Source organism: Eutrigla gurnardus (assembly GCF_963514095.1).
Source record: "Eutrigla gurnardus genome assembly, chromosome: 4".
NCBI classification, from domain to species: domain Eukaryota; kingdom Metazoa; phylum Chordata; class Actinopteri; order Perciformes; family Triglidae; genus Eutrigla; species Eutrigla gurnardus.
Genome location: NC_139918.1, coordinates 26247770 through 26267271, shown reverse-complemented (window position 1 = coordinate 26267271; position 19502 = coordinate 26247770). Strand labels below are relative to the sequence as shown.

The 19502-nt window shown below is 45.3% G+C and overlaps 1 protein-coding gene across 4 annotated transcripts; it reads right to left on the bottom strand.

Annotated features, from left to right (window-relative positions):
- Positions 1 to 1248: 1248 nt before the first annotated feature.
- Positions 1249 to 19088, bottom strand: per2 (period circadian clock 2). Of its 4 annotated transcripts, none has more exons than XM_084008094.1 (24): positions 18912 to 19088; positions 14228 to 14776; positions 11071 to 11163; positions 10823 to 10977; positions 10304 to 10425; positions 9998 to 10199; positions 9610 to 9661; positions 9074 to 9216; positions 8808 to 8886; positions 8591 to 8697; positions 8345 to 8498; positions 8124 to 8238; positions 7818 to 7961; positions 7525 to 7618; positions 7225 to 7393; positions 6949 to 7067; positions 6593 to 6799; positions 5392 to 5658; positions 4303 to 5195; positions 3927 to 4043; positions 3398 to 3605; positions 2879 to 3086; positions 2175 to 2325; positions 1249 to 2005 (listed from the first exon to the last, which is right to left on the bottom strand). In XM_084008094.1, the coding sequence occupies exons 2-24, from the start codon at positions 14653 to 14655 to the stop codon at positions 1850 to 1852; spliced, it is 4383 nt and encodes a 1460-aa protein (XP_083864220.1). In that variant the 5' UTR covers positions 14656 to 14776; positions 18912 to 19088; the 3' UTR covers positions 1249 to 1849. The 4 variants fall into 4 exon arrangements, with proteins under 4 accessions (XP_083864220.1, XP_083864221.1, XP_083864222.1 ...); XM_084008095.1 differs by having other exon boundaries at positions 7225 to 7390; XM_084008096.1 differs by lacking the exon at positions 3927 to 4043.
- Positions 19089 to 19502: the final 414 nt, after the last annotated feature.

The following is a 19502-nucleotide window of genomic DNA, read 5'->3' as shown; positions in this document are numbered from 1 at the left end:
CTATTGTTTCAGCAGGTCGGGACAGACGAGACATTTGCATCGGGAAGGTGAATGTCACGACCCCAGGCAGGAGAACAAATACGTTTTTTTCCTTCTTTTTTTAAACATAAGATCCATATTTTTTTCTTTTTTTAAAGCTGCATTAAAAAAAAAACGTTATTTTCCTCCAGCTCACGTCTTAATGAAGACTCCCTCCTCCATCCATCCAGGCTGCTCATGCAGCTGCACACTTACATGCGTGAACTCATAATTATAAATAAAGATTCATATCTGTAAACTCGGAAAAATGTCTTTTTATTTGAGTACAATTCAACAAACATGACACATGTTCGCCATTGAAATTAGAAAGAGAGAAAGTTGTCAGGGTCTGTTCAAATAACAGAAAGACGAATGACAAAATACAGTTTCAACTCGTCGAGCTTCAAAGTGAAGTGAAGGTCACGTGACGTCTGTCCGAGCAGGTTTATACCTGCAATAACCCTAAACTTCCACTTCTGAGAGGTGACCACACAGAACGGTAATGAGCTTCAGACACTTCCACAGGATGCTCGGGAGGATCCTCCACTCATATTTATGAGGGGGGGACATTTCAAGTGTCACATGACACACTTTAAAAAAACTCTCCTCACTTTATATTCAGCCCCGCCCACCATAAACAACACCACTCTTGTCCACCTGTATATTATTATCCTATTATTTACAGAACAATATTCATCTTTTCCTGCACGTTTTTTTTTTCTTAAAGATGAATTTTCCATCAAATAACTTAAAAAAAACAAACAATTTACTTTACATAGAATCCATTAGTGCATGTAAAAAAAAAATATATATATGTATGTATATACAGTACGTTTGGATTCCAAGACACTTACATTAACATTCACACGAGTATTAAAATGCTTCTTTAAAATGAGAGGCAAGATTCACGGCTGATGCTGAAAACAAAAGGCTGTGTGGAAATATGCATAAAAGAATGAAAACTTAGGAGTTGCATTCTAACATGGGACACAGGCGGCTCAAAAACAATGCAGTTTTAAACATATATATATATATATATATATATATATATATATGTGTGTGTGTACTGTCTCTTTACAGTGAGTGTTTCACCTAATTGTCCTTTTCTCAGTGCAGTCTCAAAGGTTTTCACCACCCCCACCGTGTCTAACATAGGCACCTAGGAATTTCCTTTATACACTTTACACCTCTACTTCATTCGTTTCAGAGTGATTGTACTAGAAATGTACATTTTGCATCATATTGTATTTATGTTCTCCACTGGGGATGGAGGTGACGGAAACGTCAACCTCTGCCGGTGAGTACACGCACGCTCATATACAGGAGCAAGAACTTTTTTTTTTTGCTCTTTCATTTCCTATAAATGGTGAAATTACACTGGTAGGTACATTGGCCCAATACAACAGACGTACATGTGTGTTCTTCCAGTGCAGCCCCCCTTACAAAGTGCCCACGTGCATTCATTTGGTGCTAGACGTCTACTACCCATGATACGAGTGACTGAAACGTAACTTAGCCTCCTCTCACCACACTGCTGCTGTAATAAGAGGAAATCACATCGCTGGATGCTGAATTCGCTCATTTACCGTAAGCAGAACACCACAGAGGCCACTTCCTGGCATGTAGATGTTAGCTGCAGCCTCCAGACGGCTGGTGGGGTTTGACCTCCGACGTGCTGCCTGGTGTTTCAGAGCACGCGGTCCCGTTTCAGTCATGGGTTCTCAGGATGTCCTGATCGCTGCGTACGCGGCGTTTTGTTGAATGCGACACAGAAACAAATGAATGAGTCCGTCACGTTCTACTAAAGTCTTGACTGTTTGCGCCGGTCTATCTAGCTGGCTGCGTCTGAGATAGGGTTTGAGGGTTCCTCTCTGGGCCTCCGCTGGCAGCCCGTCTCCCCCATCTCTGTATCACCGATACCCAGGTCTGGGTGGTCCTCTGCTGCTGCTGCTGCTTTCTCCGAGGCGGCGTCACAGCAGGAACAGGCCTGGGCAGCACAAACAAAGAGAGGGTGAAAGGTCACCTTCATGTATCTAAAACAGCCAATCGTCTAAAATGAATTGAAACTAAAACGCTGATAATCCAAGTATTTAATTTAAAAGCCAAACAAAAATGATATTAGTTGAGCAGAATTCGTATTTTAAATGCCCTCCTACCTTGACATCTATGACCTTGGGCAGAGCTCCCTTCTTAATCCAGGGGTGAACCGCCGTGAGCTCCTTCTTCTGCTCCTCTGAAAAGTGTGGCTGCTTATTCTGCAGCAGCCTCAGCTTCTCTCGGTCCTCTCTGAGCACGCTCTCGATGTCACTGCAAAGACAGAAACCCATTTGATACTCCACCCAACAGTCACATCTGACTAACCTGCATGAGGGTTGCGTTTGCAAATAAGTGGGTTGGATGATAACGGCTATTAAAGTCATTAATAACGATCGAGTGCACCAGGCCCACTCGCCTATTGACTGTTAATGTTAAGGGTGCCATCTAGTGGTCAAAAACTGCATAGCGTTCCCAATTTCTATGAAATTTTCATATAGGCGGTCCCTCACAAATATGGGCGTGCAAGGAAACACCAACGGTTTAACAACTTTTGCCTGAAACTTGTGAGGGCAAAGAGCTGGATTGAGGTTTTTTCGCAGTTTTATCATTCCCCAATGAGTTGTGGTATTTCTAAATGCAGCCACAGAGAAGCTATCACAACATTTTCTGATGTTTTCTGTCTCTAGGCTGCAGACACATCTTCCATCGTCTACAAACAGGACACTTATCTTTTAATGAGGAAGAGAACTTAACTATGAAACACTGGTTTCTGCTGGGCCTCTATTCTACGGCTCACTGGCCACGCTGCCGTCCTCCTACTCACCGCGAAGGCATCTGATAGGTCATCATGACCTTGTCGTCCGTGCTGGCCGACAGCAGCCACAGCGGCTCCTGCTGTCCGTACTTGGTGTAGTGTTCCCTCTGGTCCAGCTCCATCGGCCTTCCCTCGCTGCCGCTCAAGTGACCGTTGACCTTCTTGCTGTTCTGGGACGAGTCCACGCTGCCAAAGTAATTGCTGCTGTTGTTGCTTCCTGAGAAACAAATATCACGGTATTAATACTATGGAAACGCAGATTTTAACTCCAAAAAATGACAATACACCATTTCCATGTGTAAATATTATGATATGGGTTGTTTATTAATAAACCTGTGACTATAAACATGGGCTAAAAGTAAAAGAAGAGCCAACGCTGCTACATAACTGAATATTAAAATCAGACCAAAGCTGTTTCATGTTTTCTTTTTTCCATACATGTATTCTGCTTTTTCCTCCTAATTCATGAGAATGTGTGAACTTGAACTTATTGAATCATATCCATGAGATTGAAACTGAAGTCCAGACCTGTTCCACTGCCGGAGGTCCCGCTGCCCGACGTCCTGCTTTTAGACGTCCCGCTGGCTGAAGTCCCACACCCGTTGGACCCTGAGCCCACGGACCCCGAGGTGGCCGAGCCGGTCCCCGAGCAGGAGTCCTCGTGGAGAATAATGTCCAACATGTCGCTGGACAAAGAGTTGGCGTCGCTGTTGTTTCCGTCTCCAGGTGAACTTGCCTGCAGAAACAAAATATTAAAGCGATACCGTTAAGGTGGAGCGTGACTTCATAGCTCCTCCATATTTACGACAGAGGCAGCAGTATCATTGGCTGTGTTGCATCCAGCCTCAGTATTTTTAGACTCAAATATGAGCATATTTCAGGAGTTAGGGGTGGTTCAAGTCCTGGTTTGGTTCCCTGGTAGATATGTTTAAGTTACCAATTCATTTTTCATTTTTAAAGTTTCTCATAAAGTCTCATACTTCTGTAAAATCAAGGTCACTTGTTGGCTATAGCTTTTACTGGATAAAGTGTGGAGGTTTTCTGATGGTTGGCCTACCTCTTTGCTGTGAGCCCTCAGCCTAGAGCACACTCTGTCCCAAGACAAGCGCTCAGAGACACAGGGCGAGCCCTCGTAGTACCCGGGTCCAGGTGGACCAAGGAGACTGTGAGACGACTAAAGGGTGTAAAGGATAAAACAAAATGTATTAACACTCTGAGTAGTCAAGACTGACTTGATAGCATAGCAATACAATATGATTACTGTGAATAATGTGGAGGGATCACTGTGACGATGTTCTAACAAGCTTCAATGATTACATTTCATTCTTACTAACTCTTCTTTAAGAATGTTACAGGTGAAGAATATTAGTCACAGGCATTGGGGGGTTTAAAAAGGGAATAGGAAAGCAAACAAAAAGGTTTTCCTAGCTCACCTGCTTCAGCTCCCTCTCCTTGGCCTGGATGCAACTCGCTCCTTTCTCCCGTTCAGCTGTGTTGTTCCCTTGTCCTCCAGAGGAGAGCGCTGTGCTGTCCTGCCGGTCCACAGACAGCTCCAGCTCCAGCAAGTTGAGGGGTGAGCTGCAGCGAGACTGGAAGAGAGGAGGAGACGCCGGCGCTCCCCCTCCTCCAGACTGTGGGGTGGAGGAGCGAGACTGGCCCTCCACCACGGGGGCCTTCGAGGTTTCCAAGGACGGGGGGAAGTAGAAGGACGGGGCCAGGTAGCCCGGTTGGAGAGCGTAGTGGTCCTGCGAGTTGAACTGGGGCTGAACGCAGAGGGGAGGCGGAGCCGCGAACGGCACCTGGCCTGGAAACGCAGCCGGACCAAAAGACTGCAGTTGGGTGGGGAAGCCACCAGCAGTCGCTGCGTGGTACACCGGCTGTGGAGGGGGCAGTCCGGGCGCCATCGGAGGGTAGGGCATGGGCAGCATTATGGCCATGATGGGGGTGACCATGGGGGGGTGGATGGATGGGGCACAGGGAGGAGCCTGGGTGACCTGACTGCCCCCGAAGCCTTGCAGAGTGGCGTCTGGGAGGGCAGCGATGGAACCGGCTCCGGGGTAAACCTGGACGGGGTAGCCCGGCATCACGGACGGGTAGGCCATGGGAAAGGTCGACTGCGAGGTGTCGGAGCGAGACCAACAGGTCGGGTTAAGGCCGTGGATGAGAAGAGGAGGCCGCGGGTGTTGCAGCCTGTGATGGGACACTGTGCTATCGGAGGACTCCATCTGTTTCGCTCGCTTCGACTTCTTCTTGTTGCGCGTGCCTCGCCGAGCCGTCGGCTCTGCAGTCGGGACGCCCTGCTTGGAGGATCGAGCAGCCGGTACAGCTGGAGGTTAGAGAGGACAAAAAACAAGAAGTTAAAAAGAATAGAGTGAACGTGGCAGTAAGAGGCAATGTGCGAGTTAACAAAGAGAGAGTATTTAGGTCTGAAAAAAGTGATGTGGTGCAACACAAGCAGGCAGTCGGAGAAATCCCGGCATTTAACTTGGGAAGGGAAATATTAATATCACACATGTAGGTACCATCGCCGGCGAGCTGTTCCCTCTGACGTTCCAGGTACTGAGAGCAGTTCTCTTTGATCGCCGTGAGTCCCCGAATCTCCTTGAAGTGACACAGAAAGGTCTGCTCCTCCTTTTGGGTGTGGGCCGCCAAAACCTGCTTGGTCAAGCCGAGTCTCCTGTAGGAAGACTCCCTCTCCTGACTGGGAGGTGAAACAACAGAAAGAGGAGCCCTGGGGCTCTGGCTGGACTCTACCGTCTCTCCTGTTCCTTGGACATCCTCTATGATCTCTGTCAGAGGGTGAGAGTGGAGAAAAGACTTTAACACACCACTAAAGCAAACGACAGTGACACCAACACAAGTAGCACTAATCAAGCATTGGAAAGACTTGAATTTGGGACACTTATGGACACAGATATTATTCACGTACATATTCCCATCACAAGGAGAATCATTTAGCCGCGAGTCTGGCTCACTCATGGGCTATAATGATAACTCAAATAGTGGTGTTTTGTACAGATTTGTTGCGTCTCTCCGTTCATCGTTGTTGAGAAAACATTAAATAATCCAGTGAGGTTCGAAGTTCTGGAACAATTAAACGTTACATATTCCAAGGTGGTGGATTACTGGTTACACATTCGTTATAAAACAGAGTAGCCATTGAACAAGCAACTTCCTTGATGCTCGCTGATTTGCCGATGCTCGCTGCATCATGTTACCCAGCAAGGTACTCAGCTGTGGACCTGTGGTTCCAATTGTGTCCATCATGATCGTAATCATCATTACCACCACCACTGCAATTATTGTGAACGGGACCCAATAACCCTGCAGACGTTTTGTGCACATTGAGCAGAACTAAGCCAAGCATCCACTGTTTAGACACACACACATATATAGAAAGATACATATAAAGAAGCACGTACACACACATACAGGTGTAAAGTTGAATTTACAGTGCTGTGAAAAGCCATTTGCCCCTTTCCTGATTCCTTCTGTGTCTGCTTATTTGTCACACTGAGTAGTTTCAGCTCTAAAATCGGAAGTTACTGCAGCTGATTGTGTTTGACGTGGTTCATTTTCAAATGGGTGATATGCTTTGTTCCTTATTTAAATAAAATGAGCAGCTTCATTACAGTGTGTTAGTTGTCTAACATCTCTGTGTGATAAATATGCAAACATAGAGGAAATCAGGTTTGAAGCGAATACATTCCCACGGCACTGTACCTGACTCGGGTTGAGGTTTCTTGTCCCCAACGTGCACTATGGTGCTACTGTAGCTACACTGGCTGGTTATGGACACCACACTTTCTGGTTTGTTAGGTACTGGTAAGGGCAGCGAGGTGCCCACCACCGCTGTGGCCGCGTCACTTGACTTTTTGTCTCGATCGTCCAAAGCGGAGGTATCAGAATGATCCTTCAACAAGGCTGGTTCTGCCAAAGAGAACAGAGAACAAGAGATACTGACAAGGAACTGGCATTGTAGAATCTGAGAGAGATAAAGGAAAAGGCCGTAGTTTTGTATCATCAGTTTGACACTGTAAGTGCCTGTGCTATCCTTACTCAATGGAGGTGACACATACCTTCAGACAACTTCATGCGGTTTGGTCCCTTCTGTTTGTCCTCGTCGGAGGACGTGGTGTTGGAGGAAGACTGGCACTTCCTCTTCATTGTGATGGGAACATTACAGCTCTCCAAGTACCTGAAGCACACATGACAAAACACCAATCATCATCAATTACAGTCAAATATAATCGTAATAATAGTCTGCAAGCGTATCATTTTTGGTCTGTGTTCTACGATAACATTTAAGTTGGCGAGGCTGGGTCAGGATCAGGGCTACGAGTCTTCAAGTGTACCTGACAACGCTGTCCATACAGCTGATCTGCTGGTAGGAGTAGGTCTGATCATTGACGGCCGCGTCCTCCTGGAAAGAGGAGCTCCTCTCCTCGCCGCTGTCCTTCCAGTTGAGGGGAGCCGCCGAGTCTTTGGGCCGCACCACTGCCGAGCTCTTCTGTGAAGACTCTACTGAAGGAAAGGCCGGGAGTTAGGAGCTACTCCAGGATGCAAGAGGCCATTTTTACAACAAACGTGACATTATCCCAACACATTTGTGACCGTCTCTACTTTCACAGGAATAGCAGGTCAGCTAAACTTACTGCCAATGCTTTTCTTGGTGTCTAGTTTGGTCGTCTGCTGCAGTTCCTGGCTCTTCTGACGATGTATTCCTTTACAGACTTCCTGAAAAGTCCGCTGGGAAATAGAGACACGGGGCTCTGATTTTAAATATGCTGGTAAGATATTTCAATACCAAAATACCGTCATATAGAATAAATTGAACCAAATTCAACTTCATATCAGTCAGTTATTATAGTTATCTTCTATTGGCGAGTCATGGATGAAGCACCACATAAGCTGGAACACGCTGGACTAGTTTTTGGGTCCTACTCACCGGTCTGACTTTGTCGCTCACTTCCTCCTCCTCCTCTTGTTGGATTTTGCTCCCGCCGCAGTCGTTAAGGCTCTCGCTAGAGGACCTGACGCCCACAAGGTGGTCATTTCTGCTCAGAATCCCGTAGCCACTGTTATGGACCGGCTGATATGAGGAGGGAGAAAAGTCCAATTACCACTCTGTTTCTGTTTTTTGAAATATTAAAGTAAGATGTTTTAATCCCTCAGTTGTATGTATTAGCTTCTAGGATTCATCATGGCTTACATAAACGCAGTAAACTTTCTATACGCTCTGATCCTCACTCACCTGTAGCAGGAGCCGATGGATCTGCTCAGTAATCTCCTGGATGTCAGAGTCCATGGTCTTCATCTCACGGATGGTGGAAACCGGGGCCACAAACACATCTTCATTCACGGGGCCGCTGGTCAAAAAGAAAGAAAGCACATTTAATCATAAATGTCTTTTTTTATGAAAAGGGGACTTATTGAAAGCCACGATGACAGACTCGGCAGGACAGTAACACTCACATGCGCACTTTGTGTCTTCCAATAACGAAGGAGACTTTGCGGCTCCACGGGTCGACGTAACTGGACCAGCTGGTGTCAAGAATGATGTATTCTCCATTTCGAGCACGGAACCGGACGGACGAGTGGTCAAAAGGTTGTCCGGCGAACTGAAGAACTGCAGAGGAAGCCAAGATATCATGGATATTAATGGATTTCCGGGGCACAGACACAGGGAATACCAACATGTATTTCATTTTATAGACTCACTCTTTCTGTGAATGGCCAACATTATTGGTCGGTCGTTGGGATGAAGGTGGAGGAGGAGTGGTGTGCCAATCAGGTCCTGGGGGAGGTACCCGAGGAGAGGAACCGCCCTGAAGCACACCAAAAACACATCTGTTAGTGGGCGAGCAGCAACACCGACATTATTATATCCTCTGATAGTCGGGGAATTTGTGCTCAGGAAGTGAGTAGAATGGCTTACCTCTCATCCACATCCTGAAACACACAACTCGGAGTGTGTGTGGTGGTGAAGATGCGTTTGTCTGTTGGAATTCTGGGTGCTTTAAGGAAGGTGAAAAGATTTGAATTGTTAAGGTCTCTTCTATTTAACATAGAATTTGGACTAGTTTAGAAAGCAGGAGTGAAACCTACACATGGCTTTAAAAAAAAGATATTTATTTAAAAGATAGAGGAATTCTGACATTTTTTGTAAATGTGATTAATCCAATATACAGAAAGTGTTCTTACCATCATAACCGGAGTGAACTCTCTCAGCCAGCAGGAGGCAGCAGAACTGGTCTTCGGTGTGTACGGTGTCTTGGACCTTCATCCTATAGGGCGTCATGCGGAATGGATAGTACTGCAGGTCGCCCTCACACTCCTTACCACCGCTGCAAACATACAAGGATTGTTGGGATTTTAGATTTCAAGTTATTGAACACAAGGGGGCAGTATTTAGCTGTGTCTGTGTACGATTAATGAGAGTGGGGTGTGTTGGTCAGAGTTTGAGGACATTTTGCAAAGCACAATCATCTCTGGTCTGGCAGAGGAAGGTTTGTTGTGAAAGATCAACAAAGTGGATGTAAAGTCCTAACAAGTGGAGTAAGGTGTGTCTGACTATATGTATAACACTGGCCTGGAAAGATTCACAGGCTCACAAGCATATGATGTCATCAGCTAATTCATAAACATCGCGGGTGGAATGACAACATGAATAAAAACTACAAAAACGGGTCCGAGCGGCAGATGGCCCCGACGCCGTGCTTCAACCAACAAACACCCACCTGATGCGGCAGAAGAAGGACTTCTCCTGCATGCAGTCGCTCGGCGATGACTCTGAATCGAGAACAAATAAAATGTGTTAAAACAAAAGCAACACGATCCCGCCGAATGCTCGATGGAGGCCTTGGCTCCAGCAGGCGAGGAAGATTAATTTCCATCAAAACACATTTAAACACAATGAATTTAAACAGAGTCAAGGCTTCCGTTGGTTGGGGCTTTTTTTTGTGAACTTCCAGCACAAAAATCATCATCATGGACAAACATCATCCGGTTTATGAATGAATTCTGAACTTATAATGAACAGCTATCCTTGGATCTCTTATGTACTGTGTAGAACTTGACAGTCTTCCTCCATAACGACTACTATGATCTATTAGTATTACTGTGTACCTGCTCCAGTGCACATGCTCCAGGAGGGCAGGCGGTACGGCGTGGTGAAGCTGTAGAACACGCTAACGTCCTGCGGCGTCAGGAACTCCACAAACTTCCTGTTCTTGAACACCTCTCTTTTGCAGTTGAGGATGGAGGCAGCCTGATCAGAAATGTAGACAATCCTTCCCGTGACCAGAGACACTGCTACTGCGAAGATGTCCTGTTGAGTGGGAGAAAAAAGTGCTCAAACACAAAGCATTTTTAATATTTACAGCAGTGTATGCAGCTAAACATTTCTGTTGGTTTTAAAGTTCAGTGACTCACATTGTTTTTGAGGGTGTATTCAGAAGTAATGCTGTCGATCTCCTCTATCGTATATGAGGATACGTCCATGCCCGAAGGCTGACTGTCACTGGTCATCAGCAGCTGGTAATACTCCTCATTGGCTGCAACACACAGACAGAGACTTTATAAAAGTCAACCCGGGTTAGGAGTCCGACCAAAAGATGACTTCATTATTAAAGTGTCTCAGCAGCTACGCTGGTTTGCGTCATATTTTGTAACAACCAAACTCATTGTGCTGTTGCACCTCAACCCACCCACTTACATCTGTAAACATTCAGGCAGGCACTAATTAAGCTTTTACAGACCATTACCCATAGTTCTGCTAATACAAAGTTCCCTCCAGGATCTCATTTAGCTACCATGCTTCCTGATTTTCAACAACAACAAAAAAAGACATTCTTGATGTGCAAATAACAGCATGTGGTTTATGAACCTACTGACAGCTTAATGAAGATAAATAGGAACACATATATACATATATATATGAATTAACCTTACCTTCCACTTGTTTGACACAGCGCAGTGCGTACTTGAGGGTGTTCACTGTGGAGGACTTGCTATTGTGCCTCTTCTCGGTGGGCAGGAGAAGCTTCAGCTCTTTCAGGATTTTAATCATCTCCTTCTGTGTCTTGGCTTTGGCAGATTCTTGACTACTGCAAGTTGCACAATCACAACGGCGAGTCAGATATCGCATTCCCTAATAATAATAATAGCTAATAATAAACGATGTAAAGGTTTGCACAAACCTGCAGCCGCTGGTCGAAGGGTTGTCCTGCTCTGAGCTCAGCAGACTGAAGGCGTTGGAGCTGCTGGGAGGAGATGGACTGTGAGAGTTCGAGCTAGAGAAGAAGAAGAAGAAGAAGAATGATTAACGGTGTTGGCATCATTTCTGTCCTTCTCACCTGGCTGAGATGTCTACCACTGCTACGGTGTTACCGGATAATGAAAAGCACGAGCACTCAAGCTCCGTGAAAAGTGAGCCATAAAAAGATACGCCCGTTTTTGCCTTCGTGGAAGTGAATGGGGAAGAGTGGAGACGCTGTTGGCTCTCACTTAGCTGCCAGGTTACAAAGGTAAGTACACTGTGAGGTCAGCCTCACCTCTGTAGCACAAAAAGGTCCACAGCAGGAGAGCACCGGTGGAACAAGCATTAGAGGCTCAGATGCAACTTGAAACAGGGGATTGAAAGCATGGGTCTGTTGAAAGCAGCTCTCTTGGTGCCCTGAATCACCTCAGATCTCTGCTGGTCTCAGCCCACTTGGTGGCTAAATTGACCGTTTTGTTATATTTTGTGGTTTCAATATGTCCAATCTGTATCGTGTCTGTTTCTGTATGTCTGTCAACTCTAGTTTTAAAGCATAAAATTATGTATTTATGAATTAAATGAAATAAGCTTTGTGTAGAAGGCCTGAAGAGTGTGTGTGTGTGTGTGTGTGATCCATTGCATTAACCTACAAGCTTATCACTGGACTCAAATCGAAAGCCCTCTGAGACACTGACTCACCACAACTCAGATTGCTATGTATAGCCTGCTTACCTGGCTAAGAATAGAGAACACCTTTACATATAGCCTCTTTAAGCTAATTCTATCAAATCGGTGCTCGGGAACCCAACCGCTGGTTTAAAACTGGACAGACTGAGCCTGTATTAAGAGTGCTACTCAGAAGCAGTTTATCCCAGTAGGCTAATTGGCAGCATGGCAGTAAGTCTGTGTGCCACCTCCTGCAGACATGTATTACAAAACAGGGGGGTTTCCGTTCTTGGTTCTCCTTCGTAACCAAGGTGAGGAGGACTACCTGGCTTTGTTGAAAGACTTTTATCACAATGGTGAATTGTCCAAAACCACAGCGTGGTTTCAGAATATGCTGTAATGTGTTCCAACTGGAAAAGTGACAAAGTCAGGATGTCAGAACGCTGTCAAAGCACACTGTTGTCCCTCAACGCAGTGCACAAAGGAAATAAAGGAGCTACTCACAGCAGCAGCAAAAAAATATATATATTATATAATCTCTGGATTGGCCAGGAAGGAAAATACAAAAGTATTTACAAAGGAGACAATTCAGTTAAAACAATTAAGACATTACTAACTAAATGAGATACTGGCTCACCTGAGCTACAACTCAGGTTACTATGAATAATCTGTTTACCTGCCGTGGAGAGCACCTTTATAATCAGCCTGTCTAAGCTCTAGCAGGCATCTAATTCAACCACATATAGCCTGCAGTGCTTAAGAATGCAACAGCTGGTTTTAGTACCAGTTAACGTGTATTAGCGGCCGATTGGCTAATTCGCTGAACGTAGGTAAGTCTGTGGGTCATGGAAACACTTCCCGAAACAGCTCTCTCAAATTGGCAGAGGAAGTTTCCACTTTAGATTCTGCTTGAGGGTGAAGATCAGGGAATGATGGCTTCTTTAGTGACTGGAAACCTTCCTGTGTGTATATGTGTTGCTGTCTCACTGCATTGAAGAGACACGGATAACTGCAGGGAATCAACTGCATAAATTCATTTTGAGTCAAGAAATGATAATAAAAACCAGAAAAGGAAACCCTACACTGACGATGTTATGAACTCGATCAACAATCCAATAAATGGTTTCTTTATTCAAAACAGAATCTGGTGAAGTTTGTGTATATGTGGCCCATTGTATTATCCTGCAGGTATATCACTGCACCAATACACTAAAATCAGCAGCTCCCAAGAGACACTGACTTGCCTTTCACATACAACATGTTGGCATAGATAACAGGCTTAAATGACTTAGTATAGACATAACATCCACAAAAAGCCTCTCCGAGAAAGGAGGGATCCAATTCTACCAATTACACCAGGGTAAAAAAAAGGGCAACTTGGCCTGTCCCGAGATCCCCGTCTCAGGGATTTGATGGAACTCAAACTTAGGACTGTTTCTTTAAGAGGTACTTCAGCCTACGCCACTTCTGCCTTCCTGCCACATACAAATGCACAGCTGAGCACCACAGATGGGCGGAGCGGGGTCTTTGTGACGCGAGGAAATTACACTTTGGCCTTTGTCCACAAATTAAAAATTAAAAAAAAAATCACAGATTACATGCTGGTTAATGGACTGCAATGAATAGAGATAGTTTATATTGGTGTTTGAAATTGTCTATCAAGAGTGAGACGGGTGAGAGAGAAGTAGAAAAAGTGGGGAAATTAGTTTTAAAAAAGCAATAGAGAGAGACAGAGTCTATTTGGATTTGAGAGAGTAGTTTACAAAACATGGGTATAAAAGGTTAGAAGGGTGAGAGACAGAGGGAATGAGAGAGAGAGCCTAAGAAGTGCGTGTGTGTGTGTGTGGGTGTGTGTGTGTGTGTGTGTGTGTGTGTGATCTATGTTCTATACAAACAAGAAGAGGGAGTGGCTTAAAAAATGTTATGGATTCAAAGGGTCAAGCTAGGTAAGGGAGACTGAAGGAGAGAGAGAACATTAAAATGGCTTGCGGCACCCAGAGACAAACAGAGGCAAACATTGCGTTTCCATGGGAACAACAAGGAGTTGGAGAGCATGACACAACCCGTCTGGCATTGAGAGAATGCCAGCCTCTCTAGATGACATCAATCCAGTCTTCCCACTGGAAGCAACAGTCATATTATTTCTTCCACCCCCCCCCCCCCCCATTGTTTCAAGACCCGCTGCGGTCGTCTCGTGAGTCGACCGCGTCGAGCCTGAGCCTATTTTTGGTATATTTGGCCAGGATGTCGTCACGTCAAGGCCGGATTTCGGAAATGTTCTATCAGCACAGACTGAGTGCAAAGGAGCTAGCTGCTGACAGATGTTTAACTCAGCTAAAATTCTTCAAAAACGCTGGCTCAGTAATGTAAGACACACTAAAAATCCATAATCAAACACATCTTATATAAGATAAGAAGTCTCTCTCACTGACCTCTTGTTGCTTTCAGAAGACTGCAGCAGAGCCGAGTCTTTACTGGTCCCATTGGAGCTGCCCATCGACTCGTGGCCGTGGCTCTCGTTGCCGTGGCTCTCGTTGCCGTGGCTTTCATTGCCGTGCGACTCGGTTCCGCTTCCGCTGGAGCCGCTGCTCTTCATGTCCACGTCCTCCTCGGGGAGCGAGCGGGACCGGGCGTTCTTGCGATGCTTGTGCGGCTTTGTGGGCGGGTCCTGACCGCTGCTGTCGCTGCCCTCTGAGCGGAGGCCGAGGTCGGGCCCACCTTGGCTGTAGCCGGTCATCCGGTGCAGCTGAGCCATGGAGCTGCAACCCGTGGCCCCCCTTGGCATGGAGCTGCATGAGGCTCGGTCCTGGTCCTCCAGGACTGAGAAGCGATAGGGCTTGAGGTCTGAATCTTCAGACATCAGGAAGGGTTTTCGGTGCCGAGCTTGTTCCAGGTAAGTTGTAATTGGATGAGGTTAGAACAATATCACCCCATTTTCACAAGGACTTTGCCAGAAAGAATGGAAGAGGACACGGATTGATCTGTTGAGAGAAGATGATACACGTTAGTCATGAAGTAATGCCTGTCAAATAAGTTTCAAGTCTCTGCAAAATGTAAACTTAACTGAAATCAGTGGCCAAAAGCACACATGACTTGTAAGACATCATTTAAAATATGCAAAAACACTGTGATGGTGGGATTTGCATGTGCATTTGCACACACAGACACCCACACAAGCATGCACATCAATGCTTCTTTGATTCTCCTTCAACAATATGTCTTTATAAGAGCACATAGCAGGATTCAAGCCCAGACCTCTGAAGTTCGTTCACTTTAATGTACAGACAGTGTGGCCTTTGGGAACAGCGGGTCCGTCCCATCTGAGCTCTCCGAACCCTTTCAAAGGATCGTCCACCCTGGGACACAAACACTTTACAGCTGTGATCTGAATGTCACCATAGGTTGCTGGCCGACGGTGTGGAGATTTGGCCGTGTTTTCTTTGGATCCAAGTAGGCTTGACAGGTTTGTCGAACTTTTCCCTCCTCCCACCGTCGAAAAAACAACTCACATTTCTTGCATGTGTGAACGCGAATAAACAGACCACCCATGTGCAGCTTTCTCTGATTCTATATTTAAATATTACTAATAAATGAATTAAAATGTATATATTTCAAGGTGCACTTTTCGATGTTTGCTGTCTTGGTTTTTTTATGTTGGTTATGTTTATGTTTTTAAAGTGGTTGCAACCGATGGCAACCAAAGATCAAGAATTGGTTGCCAATGGCAACCTAGCAGAAAAACAAACAAACACAATTTTAATCAAGTTAATTTCAAGTTAATTACAGGGATATGCAGTTCAACCATGACAACAACTATGTATTCATAAGTTTGGTTAATGACGAACTAAGGAACAATGGAGGAACGGTAAATGGACTTTCTCGTCTTCCAACCAAGCCAATGTCAACATGCACCCTCAGGATCAGCATCTAAACACATTCACACACCCACTTTGACATGCGGAGCTGGTGGAGCCGGGGATCAAACGGCCTCAGATCAGAGGACGACCCGCTCTACCACCCAGCATCAGAGAGACTGACAGATTATTCCCAAGAGAATTTCTGGCATCTATCTAGCAGACACCGCATTGAGAGTTACATGTAGTAAAGAGGTCAAGAGCAAATCATTGAGATGAAAAGCTAGTATGAGCTGCTTCGTCCCATAATTATAAAACTAATTACACCATAGATGTATGATTGTCTCTGTTTCTTTGAAACATTATTCTCACCTGATAATTAGGATCAAACTGAGAGGTTTAGAGCGCAGGTGGAACAAAAGAAAGCTCGTCTTCATTCTGCTCCTAGGCAGCATGTGAAGGTTCACAAAGGCCCCAGTGTTGTGAATAGCCTCCAGCCTGGCTGTTATCAGGGATAACCCGACTGCCTTCCTTCCTCTCTGCCTGATAATGGAATAGCATCTATTTCCTCCTGTGACTGAAGAGACCCTTTGCTCTCCTAAATGGCCTTTAGGGGCAGATGAGAATGTGATTATTTTCTCTTACCAGGTTAGCGAAAGCGTCATACGAGCACAGACATTTCTGACGTAGGCTTTTCCTAGTGCGATGCTCACAGATCTGCTAATGGTCCATTGAAAGATGTGTGTGTGCATAGTGTGTGTGTGTGAGTGTGTGTGTGCAATGTTGAAAAGTTAGAAAATGTTTGACAACAAACAAACACGGTTGACTGAAGGGGAACTGCTTTAAGCCTTGGTCCAAACATTTAATATTGTTAAATGTCATTTAATGTCGGTTCTTCTGTGTCAACAACATACTGGCTGAGACATGCTGAGACAACCAAGAAGAAAACAAGTTTGTTTTATATTTTAGAGACTTTCCTTCCGTGTAAAGTGCAGCACTTGAGCTCGGCGCTGTGTTTAAGCCATTTTCTGCAGAATAAAAAACACAAGCCACATTGTAGAAAGCCTTCTCTGCACACAGCGGACCACAGAATAGAGAGACCACTCTGCCAATACTGTTCATACTCAACATTCTGCACAGGAGTGTGTTATCAGGAGCTGCTACTCAGTCTGGTCCAAAGTTAATGACTGCCATTGTACCGATATCAATAAAGTTCAAGAGTTCACGCTAGTTAGCAGCTACAGTCACTGTGAGACAGCAACCTCGTTTGCTCTTCAACGCGGCAAATCTGTTGGCACGGCAACTTCAATTATTTAGACAGCAGGTACAGACGGAGAAGTACGGCAGAGTGACCTGGATTATATGTGGGTACGACGTGTAACAGGTGGCTAACAAGACACAATGAGAAACATAACTCAATCACAGGTTATGTATTACTCCTCTTGGGCTCTTTCAGTCATTTTAATGCAATTTAAAAAACTAATTCTGAGCCATCTAGAGTTGAAAACGAACCTGTTGGGAACATGTTGCCTACTTGGCCTTTTCTGAATCTGAGACTTTTAAGGGAGATCATTTAAAAATAAATCACCTCTTCACTGTAAAAAAGCATGCAATTTAAGATTGTAATCAAGGTTTGGAAATTACATTTAAATTCGGTCCAATTTGTTTAGTCGAGCCTTGGTGAACGGACTGTCTCGTCGTTTCTGTTCTCATCATTAAATATCCTTATCCTCTCCTCTGTGCTGCAAAAAAAAACATTCATGTCACAGCGCTCTGATCACTTTATCTAATGCATCATCTTATACAACAGCTGTAGTTTTATAACTGCAATTCACGTTGGGAGCATTCGTTCCAATTACAGCGTGTGAGCCCCACTCAGTTTGCATGCTGGCTTACATAAGTGCACAGTGAGTGGTTCGTATAGAATAAAACACTGCATGCCTGCAGTTATTACAGCATTAGAGGACACCGGAGAGGGTTTCCATTCACTGAGATTGTGGAAACGCTTGTTTAAGAAAACGCACATGTTCACCAGATTCCAAAACTTGAATAACGTACTTCACAACAACAAAAAAATGTAACATGCAAGCACCTCCTGTCATGCTGTAATCATGGGCGTGGAAATTTAGACCCTGTGAGAAGTCGTATGTTGATTTTATTACAACAGTGAGACGCACAAGTTCAAATGACTTCTCCCTTGCCAGCCATGTGTGCGTCAGCCACCACATCTCCTCCCTTTTCCAGTCGCCCGCTGCCAGATCAGACTCTGGGGGGTGCTGGTCTACTTCTCACACACAGAATCACCAGCACCTTGACTTTGGCCCTGAACAAGCATTCACGGTAAAAGTGCAGGTATACAGAAGTATTAATACACTCGACCAGTAAAGAGGATGTTGATATGAACTCCAGTTTGCTGCTGTCACTTTTGAGGGTGGATTGTCATGCTGGTCGTGGTTGAGACAATAACCACCATTTTAGATTAAAGCTCTTTACATAATGTAAAAAGAATGCATTGTGTCATCAGGCTTAAAACAGGCTGACATGAGATACAAGATATTTTACTGGAACAATGTAATCCATTACATTGCTTGCAGCCGAATACTGCTCTCACATAAAGTAAATACTTGAGCCCCAATATCACAAAAGTCAGGTGACTTTAAATACTAATTTTGCTTTATGATTTTCATTTCTCTGCAGATATTGCTTGGAATGTCTAAATGTTTGACTATTTCGATTTTTGTTGTTTTTTTATTCCTATTTTATGTCTTTCCGATTCCAAAAAGCCATGCTTTCTTTATGTAAGATTTTTTTATTATTATTATTATTTTTTTACCTCATAGACAAATACGCAAACTGCTGCGTTAAACTCATGTAAGGCGACTATATCGCTGCACCGACGTCACTCGGAGATTCCCACCAGTTATTGCTCCCCAGCTCGCTGCAACTTGGCCCACATCGTTATGCATCTCTGCTTCTTATGTAAAAGAGTTCATGTGAGCGCAGGTCACAGGGTGACATTAATGGGTTTACGTCATGTGGGCAGGGCTGCTGTAGTCTACTGACCGGGATCGAGTCTCACACTGACACAGTTATGCAACTTTCACGCTTCACGTTCACAAGGTAGTATTTTACATAACTGGGGCAGGGGCGCGGTAAACGGCGAGGTTGTCTCCATCTCCATTTATAAAACTCAGATAATTAAACAGCGACGCAGATAATACACGTTTGACAAGCTCGAATAAATAGTTTAAATGTCACAAACCTCACACAAATGCGAAAAATCCTCGCTGCGTCCGTGGAATAAGAGTCTGCTATTTGTTTCTTTAAAGGTCTTCGTGGTCCCTGTTAGAGAAAGCGAACCGGGTCCCGTCCTGTGGTGGGATCTGAGGCTGATCTGGTCCGGGTCTGACACACTGCTCTCTGCCGTGCAGGTCTCAGGAAACGCTACTCTGCCCTGGATCTTCAACGAAGGCAGTGTCCTCATTTCAAGACGCCCGCCCGCAGCTCTTCGCCCATTGGTCCAGAGAGCCGTCTTTCTCCGCCCCGTGGCGCTGCGGGCCAATGGGCGGCGTCCGCACCCACGGGGGCGGCAACGTCACCCGGCGCCCTGCGCTGCCATTCGCCTCTCGCGCCGCCACTCTTTTTACATAAGGCTGTCACCGCGTTCACGTGGAAACCCACGGCTCCGTCCCTCATGTCCGAGGCGAGAGCAAATCACTACGACGCAGCTGCCGGTGAATGAAGCGGTGCCGATGGTTGGCTCCGCGCGCCCGACTGTTACCTAAACGGTTATACAAGTGTGTGTGTGGCCAATGTGGGGGAAAGTGTTCGGTGCGCACTGCGCAACCGCGCA

Coding starts and splice junctions, on each gene's coding strand:
- per2 (XM_084008094.1), bottom strand. CDS start 14,655: ATGTCTGAAGATTCAGACCTCAAGCCCTATCGCTTCTCAGTCCTGGAG. Junction 8,698..8,807: donor TTTCAGGATGTGGATGAGAG/GTAAGCCATTCT, acceptor GGTGTGCTTCAG/GGCGGTTCCTCTCCTCGGGT. Junction 7,619..7,817: donor TGAGCGACAAAGTCAGACCG/GTGAGTAGGACC, acceptor TCTATTTCCCAG/CGGACTTTTCAGGAAGTCTG.